Source organism: Lycium barbarum, chromosome 10 (assembly GCF_019175385.1).
Source record: "Lycium barbarum isolate Lr01 chromosome 10, ASM1917538v2, whole genome shotgun sequence".
Classification (NCBI taxonomy): domain Eukaryota; kingdom Viridiplantae; phylum Streptophyta; class Magnoliopsida; order Solanales; family Solanaceae; genus Lycium; species Lycium barbarum.
This window is the reverse complement of record NC_083346.1, coordinates 25593768-25603876: the sequence shown is the minus strand read 5'-3', so window position 1 is coordinate 25603876 and position 10109 is coordinate 25593768. Positions and strand designations below refer to the sequence as shown.

General features: G+C 38.1%; 1 protein-coding gene across 1 annotated transcript; it reads right to left on the bottom strand.

The window, feature by feature from the left end:
• Positions 1-933: 933 nt before the first annotated feature.
• LOC132612864 (uncharacterized) lies at positions 934-1665 on the bottom strand. Its single transcript, XM_060326942.1, has one exon. The coding sequence runs from the start codon at positions 1663-1665 to the stop codon at positions 934-936; it is 732 nt and encodes a 243-aa protein (XP_060182925.1).
• Positions 1666-10109: the final 8444 nt, after the last annotated feature.

Here is a 10109-nt window from a genome sequence, read left to right as displayed (position 1 = left end):
ACAAGATGAACATAAAAACTGTTTGTTCCTATTACATTCAATAAAATGCTTGCTATGAAGAGAGCGTAAAGGTTGGGCTCCCGGATGTCCTAAACGACGATGCCATAAATCAGGAGACAAAGCAGTGAAGACGGAAGGAGATTTTGAAAGTGAGGCTTGGATGACGGTGGAGAGTGGATAGAGGTCCCCACTACTGTTACATCTCATTAGTTTGTTCCCCGCCTGGAAATCCTTCACATAAAAACCAAATGGGTCAAATTCAACAGAAACCCAGTTATCAATGGCAAATTTTCGGACGGAGATAAGATTTTTAATGAGCTTGGGTGCATACAATACATTATTTAAGGTGAGAGGGGGGTGTGGAGGTGAGAGAGTAGTGTTCCCGAAACCATGAATTGGAATTACATGCCCATTACCAACAACAATGCGATGATTACTATTGCTCAAATTAAAATAAGATGAGAGTGTACCTTGGTCTGAGGTCATATGTGATGTTGCACCGGTATCCATATACAAATTCCCATCCGGTGGAGCGATAAATAAAGTATGCATTGCCGCCTCAATGTCCGTCGGAGTGTAGCCAATATGGGGCTGGGCTGTCGAGGCCACGTAGGCCTGTTGAGGTCGTGGCCTGAGAATACCGGGTTGCATCGCCGGTCGGGACTGCTGCCGTGGGGCAGTCGGGTAGGGGCATGGATGAGCAGGCCACTGTGTCGGCCACTGCCCATATGGAGGATACGAAAAAAGAACGTGGCGCGGCTGCCACTGACTGGTGCCGCCAGTTGGCCATTGGTTGGTGCCGCGGCCAGCGTTCTGCCCACCCCCACCGCGGCCATTATTACGGTTTTGCCCATTGTTCTTTCCATTATTATTTTTCTTCTTGTTCTTGTTGTTATTATTCCTGCCATTATTGGAACTTGAAGAAAAATTATTCTAAGAGTTGGAGTTAACATGTTCCATGTTACCTGGTTGGGCACCGCCAGTAGAGGCAATAAAAGCCGTATTCCCGCCGGCTTCCTTGGAGAGACGATTTTTTAGCGTACGTTCCGCCAGTTTTATTCGGGATCGAACACTTTCAAAAGGTGGTAGTGGGTCTTGATTTTGGACAAAATCCACTGTGCCAGAGTAGGCCTCTAGAAGACCACTAATGAGCCGCAAGACAAGGCGACTATTTGCCACCGGAGCATCCACATCTGCCAGCCTGTCCGCCAAGGTTTTCACGTGGTTGCAATACGCATCCACACTTGAAAAAATTTCGAGAGAGACAGCAGCAAGTTCTTCCTCGAGATGGGTTGCCCTGGAACCCTTGTTGTCTTGAAAGATGGTCTCCAACCTCTGCCAGGCTTTCGCCGCGGTGTCATCCTTCACCAATATGGCTTGAAGTAATTTAGGAGAGATCGTACCATATATCCACTGTAAGACAGCCGCATTAAAACGATCATAGAGTTCAGGATCAGCTGCCCATAGGGCATCAATTTTGGCCATAGCTGTGGCCTCTGTAGGGGGAATAATGTGATGCATCAGGTTATGCCCTCGGGCTTGCACCTTAAATAACGCCACCCATGAATGATATGGACCATTTTCAATGTCCAATGTGAAAGGAAGAAGAGATTTGACATTGGTTATGGAGAGGGCAGAGTGAAACTTTGCTCCTGTGTCAGTCATGGTGGCTTTGAAGACGAAGGAAGGAGGAATAATTTGAGGAAGAAGAGGAATGAAGGGGAGAGGGGAGGTGCGGCCGGCTAGGGCTAGGGTTAGGGTGGCGGCTAGGTTAGGGTTTTGTGGAGAAGGAAAACCTAGTCTGATACCATATAGGAAATCAATTCCTTGCTTGATTATGATTGAATGTCCTCAATATATCCAAAAGACTTACCTTATTCTAGGAGATATTCTAGTTGTACATAATATTCTAGGAAATATTCTAGTTGTACATAATAATGACTAATATTCTAGTTGTACATAATAATGACAAAATACAATGGTTATCACGGATGATGTATGCCGCTAAAAGAGAAAAAGAATCTATAAAAGAACGAACAAAGAAAGATAAAAAAAATCTTTTTAAATTTTTATTAGTTTTTTTTTAATTATATATATATATATAAGGCTAGAAAATAAAAAATAAAAAATCTATGGCATAATCATTCTTGACCTCAAAAATCGGAAGTACCCACCCCACACTTAAAAATATGCATTGTCCTCGATGCATGTATAGTAGAGAAAAATCAAAACAAGGGTGAGAAATACTCCTTGAGACCCTCTAGGGCCTAGCTAGCAGCATAATCCTCAACATTAAGGGTCGGGATGACCCCACATTTAAGCCCAAATATGCTCCTCAGCTTTCAACTTCGGGTACTCAGACTTCCCCTAATCTGCAAAACAAAAACAAAACAACACGTGACACTATAAAAAAATAAAAAATAAAAAATCTAAAACTATTACACATTGCGTTGCCTCCCAACAAGCGGCTTAGTTAATGTCGCGGCACGACGTGAATCAACTTTATTGCTTTTCTCGCCATTTGGAGCTTATGAACTAGGCACCCAACATTGATTCAAGTTTGTGACCACGAGCAGCGGGGGGTGGTAAATAGATGACCACGCCAAGTAAAATATTTTTCATCTTACACTTCTTGGCTTTCAAGTGAGAAATGTCGTTTTGCCTTCTTGAATTTTCAAATTGCAAAATATAAGGCTCTTAAACTTCTTGAATTATGACATCCTCTTTTTCCCCGAGATTGGAGTCAACACCAACCATGATCTTTAGAACAATGGTTGACTCCAATTTATTTTTTTCTTTGGCATTCACAATAAACTCATCTTCATGATTTACCCTTTCATCTTGAGCATTGGGGGGTTCATAATGATTTGCCCATGGAGGATTTTCTTCGTCTGTCATCAAACCAAGTTGGAGACTAGTTTCCAAGTATTCTTCCAAGGCTTTTTGATTTTCTTTACCCTCACCTAACAAGCATTCCATCATGAGTTTGAACTCACTAATTTGGCCATGCTCACAATAAAAATCACTACTAAACAAGTTTTCATGGAAAGATGTCATTGTTATTTTCTAAAAATAAAATAAAACAAAGAAAACAACTATACAGATTTTAACGGGTTTAGCTCAAAGCAAGTTAGATTATTTCCTAAATTAGCCAAAATACGCCAATTGTTCCCCGGCAACGGCGCCAAAATTTGATACGCTCAAATTACACCTTTTAATGGCATAACGCGGACGTTGTCAAATATAGTAACCCAACAAGGTTGGGGTCGAATCCCACAGAGAACAATATGTAGGCAATTTAAGCAGATTAGAAATTATCACTAACAATAGCTAGACCGAACGCATCAATGGTGGTTTTAGATAAGGTTTTGATAAAATACGGAAATATAAATTCTAATCTAGAAAGCAAGTAAATTGATTAATGGCCACAGGAATGGAATAAAGGAAACTACTTCTCAAGTAGCGATCCAATATATTTCACGAATTATAAATAATAGCAAGTTTATGTTATTTAGCCTCGGATAATGACTCTAAATTAACTTCTCCCGAAGATTAACTAGACTACTCAATTGAAGATCCCTCAAGCAATTAGGAGCATTAAGAACACCCGAATATGGCTACAAGTGGTATCGCCTATTCTTAGGTCAATTTCCATTAGATGAGGGTTAACGCCCCAAATTCATGTTAATTATTCTATCCCAACCCCGTTCTTCCTCTTCCGAGTTTCAAACAAAGTAAATGGGCAAGTCCTAGTGTTTAGCTACTCCCTTGAGAAACGTTGAAGAATAAGAATAATTAAAATAACAAGAACTTACTTGATTAAAAATAATGTCGATGAATAAATAATCAAAACAAGAGTATCAATCTCAATTTTCACAAAGAAATTTCCATAAACAATGTCCAAATAAAAGAAAGAATATTTACGTAGGAACCCTAGCCTCCAAACTTGAGTTTTATGCTAAAGATGTCAAAACAATTGTGTCTTATGAATTATTTATAGGTGTGGGAAAAATCCCCAAATAAAATAACCTAGTCCAAAATAAAATAGGAATAATTCTCTGGAAGTTTTGGACGAATCACGCCTGGGAACGTGACTAAATTCTCGCGTTAATGACCGCACCGCCAGCAACGCGTCTGTTTTGCTCCTTCAAATTTTGTTTCCTTTTTTCAGTGGGTGTTAGGTGTAAGCTTCAGTTAATTTTCCTTAGCTGCTCCCCTGAGGCAACAATGGCTAAATATATGCAAATTTGGCCTAACATCAGTAATATCAAATAAGCTATACGGATCATATGATATTTTTTGTTATACTCATGTATACTAATCAAAAGCTCAATGTATAAGAGCATGAAGTCCACAAATAATTTATGACTTAACAAGTGGGATGACAGTAATTGGGAATAATATTTTGTGTGTGGCAAAAGAGGCTATGAGTTAATGTTATATCACATCGTAATGATATGAGTATATGAAGTGAGTTGAAAATAATTATTATTTGAGTAAATTGAGATTAAGAAATCAAGTGTGTAGCCGGTCAAATGGGGAATTGTAATGGAAGAAGAAATTGATTAAGATTACTGGTTAAATATTACTTGGACAACATTTCTTTTAATAAATAAGACAATCTTTGAATTTTCAAGAGGCTGCCATGTGGCAACAATTGAAGTAAGGGATGATAACTAATATTAATAGTCACAACACATAAAGTGCTTACATGACACGTGCAATGCTTTATCATTATACATTTAGACCTTAAAATTCTTTTCTTTAGAAACTCATTTTTATGAATTCAAAGTTATTTTTACAAAGGACAACTTGATAATACAAAATTTAAGATAGCAAATGTTCTGAAAGACTATATGTATATATACATATATGATCAATTATTTTCCACAAGGAGAAGCAAAAGTTAGCAATGATCTAATTTTAGTAAGAGAAGCAACATTTTCTAGTTTTAGCAAATTGAAGGGGACTTCGTAGTAAAGTAAGGTGGAAGAAGAGTAGTTCTTGGCATACAAGGTAATAATTCTCCTCTCCTTGATATATTTAAATTCGTCCTGGTCATAGCTAAATTGTAGGATGAGAAATATGGAGTTCATAGCGGGAAATCATATTTTGACATTGTTGTTGTTGTTGTTGTATCGACGGTTTTGTAATATTCTAAGTTGTTTTGTGGTTGGAAATTGTTGGAGTAACTTGTGTATATTTTTTTTCATTGATATGTATTTTGAACGAAATAAAATATTAGAGAAGTGTGTTTGATAATCGTATCCGTGTTTGTCGCTCGTCGTGAAATGTTTATGACTTGTTGTTGCTACATGGTATCTTGTTATTGATTTATATGCTTGCTAGATTGTTTTGGTTATTGTTGTTGACATATGGAGTAGGGGGAAATTAGAAGAACGGGGGAGATGCTGCCCATTTTGTTTTAGGATAAGTGAAATTTTCGTTATACGATTAAGAGAATCGTTTGTATGGTTAATGATAGTATCATTATTATTATTATTATTATTATTATTATTATTATTATTATTATTATTATTATTATTATTATTATTATTATTATAATTATATAGGTCGAGAAGCAGATACGAGTTGAGTTCTTGAGCCGTTGAGCTAAGACCAGGCATGTTAATGCTATCCTCTTTTTCATTTTGGCATGACCTATGGTAGAACGAAGAGTAAATGAACATTGCTCCATAATGACTCTACTCTTAGAAGTCTAGGGTGGTCTACTCTTTTTCATTCATATGATTGGGTTTCAAAACATATTGTTCCTTGAGCTCCTAAGTCCCGAAGGGGCATATATAAGGTTTCATATTTCGTATACATTTTCTTGATTTATTCTGAGTTCCGAAGGGGCCGTATGATAATAATAATAATAATGATGTACTTAACAAGATAAAAAGGCAAGGACTAGAAAGTCACTCCGTAGGGAGTTTTGCGCTTACATATATATACACACGCACACACACACATATCTATATACTTGTGCATCATGATTTTTAGGCAAGGGGAAGGGCTATGGCGTTATATACGCAAACCACCTGATCAGCTGGTATACGATGATTATGTTGCCCGAAGGGGCGAATATGATATGATGCATGATAGGGCAGTGAATGGGCAGCATCTCCCCCGTTCAGGTTGATTCACAGTTCAAGTTGATTCACAGTTCAGGTTGATTCTCGTATCCCTTCTGATTCATATCGTATTTATTATGCCTTCTTGCTGCCTTGCATATTCAGTACATTTTCCGTACTGAAAACCTTCTGCCTAGGGGTGTTGCATTCATGCCATGCAGGTTCAGATAGACAGGTTGGCGGTGCATATTCTTAAGGCTCCTGTTCAGCGACTGTTGGTGCACTCTATTGTCTCGGAGTTGCAGACTAGTATGTTGGTATGATATTTTGCATATATTCATGGGTATGGCGGGGCCTTGTCCCATCCTTTATACAGTTGTATTCCATTGGAGGTCTGTAGACATGTCGGTTATGGTAGGATGTTATGTGGCCTTGTTGGCCTCTATTTTGGATGTACAGTTATTAATGTGCGTGAAATTATGGCACATTCGATGCTCTTTGGTTATAAGTTTTACTTGTTTTTGAGCAAGTCTTGGTCTTTTTGATGTGTTGTGATATGTTGCAGGTGTTTAACGTATTATGGGAGCAAGTCGGGGAAATGGATTAAAAAGACGTTCAATTAAAGGAAAAAATAACTAAAGCCTGACTTATACGGAGTAACATACGAACCGTATAATATTTATGGTCCGTCAAAGCCACCGTAGATGCATAACAAAAAAGCCCCAGGCCTGAAAAGGAAGTCAAGGCAAAAGTACGGACTGTATATTATTTACGGTCCGTAAATCCCACCGTAGATTGGTTCCAACAAATTCTCAAAGGGAAGAGGATTGTACAGCCAAGTTATACGGACCGTATAATATTTACTGTCCGTAAAAGTGGATCGTATATCTGGCAACTGAAGAAGATTTTACGGAGACTGTTCACTGATTCTAAAGACCGTATAAATTGTATGGTCCGTACATTGGTCTGTCGGGGGCAATTTTGTCAATCATACTTTGCACGACATAGACTCTTATAAGTACCTGATTTAGGTTTCTTGTAAAGTACAATTCACCATATCTCAATTTTATTTTCCTTAGCACTAAATACTCATAGTTTTTTAAGGTGTTTAAGATTACAAACAATTGCAATTAATTTCTCTTCAATTCCAAGTAATCATTCGTCAGCATTATGATCTCGATTATTCCTTATTGTTCTTCTTCTTCTATGAGTAGCTAAATTTGCTTACTAGGGTTGTGAACCCAATGATGGGTGTTTTGTGATTGATATACACATAATGGATTATTGGGATTTATCTATTTTTCATCCTTCATTCTTCATTCATAATTAATGGTTGCAAACATTGATTAAAGCCATAAATCTTGATTAGTTTGAGAAAACAATTAGGGTTGTTCAGAATAGATAACAAGAACTCAAAGCTTTAAACTTTGTTTAATAAATTCATTTAGGAATAAGAAAAATTTACTTGGCATAATTAACCCTTCCTCATAGTTACTTTCTTATATTTGGGAAAATCATAGAAAGAGATAATCTTTATTTATTGGGAAATAGTAGAGATTCATTCATATAGAGGTTAAGTGCATTCATATAATGATCCATTAGAAGTATATCAAGATCAATACTCATGATCATATACCTTATCTAACGGGGACACAAACTTGGTTTCATTTATCATAAATTACAATCCAAAGCAATTAGTTATAAATAACCAACTTTTACCAAAATCAGCGGATTAAGACATTAGACCTAAATTAAGCATTCTACAACTTTAGTACCCTTTTCACACCATATTCTCGGTGGGATTCGAACCCAACCTAGTTGGGTTACTATATTTGACATCGTCTACTTTACGCTTAATAAAGGTGTAATTTGAGCGTATCAAATTTTGGCGCCGTTGCCGGGGAATACGGTTTTGAAATTACTAAATAGTGTTTGCTTTGATTGAAGTATTTTTCTTAGTCCATCACACCTTGTTTGCTATTTCTTGTAAACCAAGTGAACATGAATCAGAATCAGCAAAACCAACGTGCTGGTAACCAGGGGAATCGATTGAATAATCAGGCGAATGAATCAGATAAATAGAATGTTTTCGCTGATCTTATTCCAGAGGAGGACTATACGTCTGCTATTGTTCATCCTTGAGTTGGAGCTGCAAGCGTAAAAATGGACTCCTCTCTATACCAGTTGTTGAAGCTTGAGAGCTACTTTCGGAACTCTACCGAGAATGACCCTCAACGTCATTTGCAGAATTTTGTGGATGTGTGTGCTAATCATCTCCAAAATAATGTTTCACAAGATGCTATTCGGTTGAAGTTATTCAAATATTCCTTAGCTGGAGATACGAGAGCATGGTTCGAGAAGCTGCCCCGGAATTCTATTACTACATGGACAGAGATGGCAGTAGTCTTTCTCAAAGAAATGGTATCCACCTAGCAAGAAGGCTGAGATTCGTGACAATATCTATGAATTTAAGCAGTGACCGGGGAACAGTTATATGAAGCTTGGGAGAGATTCAAAGAGTATTTGCAAAAGATTTCGAATCATGGTTTTTTGGAGAACATATTAATGGAGAAGTTCTACCGATGGCTGGATCCAATGACGCAATCAGTTGCTAATAATGCAGCTAATGGTTGTTTCATGAATAAATCTTACCGACGAGTGACCAACATACTTGACAGGCTGACCACTCACAATCAGGCTTCGCACTCAAACAATGCTGACATTGTGCCTTACGGTAGTGCCATGATCCATAATATGGTAAAGAAAAATCTAGATACACAGCAAACATTGGCTAAGCATGCAACAAATATTTCCTTGCTAACAAAGAATTTTGATGAGACCCAGATTAAGAAGGTGAATGTTTGTGAGGATGATGCAGGTATGCCAAAAGGGATGTACCAGACCCAAGAGGGTCCATTTCATGAGGGACCTCCTATGCAAGTTGAAGATGCTAACTACGTGAATAACTCTCAAGGGGGTTATCAAAGACAGAACTACCAAGGTGGTTACTAGAATCGGAATCAGTGGAGATCTTAGCAAGGTCAAGGTGCTTATAACAACTCAGGAAACTACAAAAATAATTATGGTGGTGCGAACCAAGGGGACTACAACAACAACAATAATTTTGGGAACCATAGTTCAAATCCTTATATACCACCGAAAGGGCAGTCAACAGGGCAAGGTAGTTCGAAGGTCGAAGCAATGCTTGAGAAGATTCTGGCAAATCAATCTAAGTCTAAGAGGACTTTATCTGGGCTGACAAAGACAGTTGGTTCCCATACAGCTTCTATTCAGAAGCTCGAGTCACAGATGCGAGATATTTCTAGAGAGCAGCACCCTCCAAAAAAGGGAGGACTTCCGAGTGACACTGTTCCGAATCCGAAAAATGGGGGAGGTGGTGTAGACTACATGTTTTCCATCACTACTAGGAGTGGGTAAACACTCCAAAGAGCTGATACGGAAGTTGTTAATCTTGAGCCGATAGATGAAGAGGAAGAGGTTCAATATGAAGCACCAATAATTGTTGATGAGAATCTTAATGATAAGAAGGTGGTTGATATTCCAGAGACTTTGAAGGAAGCTGATGACAAGAGCAAGAAATCTATAAAAGGGGCTCTCCGCCCTTTGACTCAGCTTTTCAAATCTAAACCACCATTTCCTCAGAGGTTGGTGAAGAAGAAGGAAGATGCTAAGTTCGAAAAATTTTATGATCAGCTGAAGCAGTTGTCTCTGAATTTTCCCTTCTTGAAAGCTATCAAGGAGATTTTGGGGTTTGCAAAATATTTGAAGGACCTGCTGACCAAGAAGAAAACGGTGCAACATGAAACCGTTGGTTTGACTCACACCGTGAGTTCCATCATCTCAACTACTACTGTTCAGAAAAAGGGAGATCCTGGGGCGTTCACCATTCCTTGTTCTGTTGGGCACCATTATTTTGCTCGTGCTTTGTGTGATAAAGGGGTGAGTATTAATTTTATGCCACTTGCTATATACAAAAAAATAAAGTTTGGGGATGCCAAGGCCAACTACTAT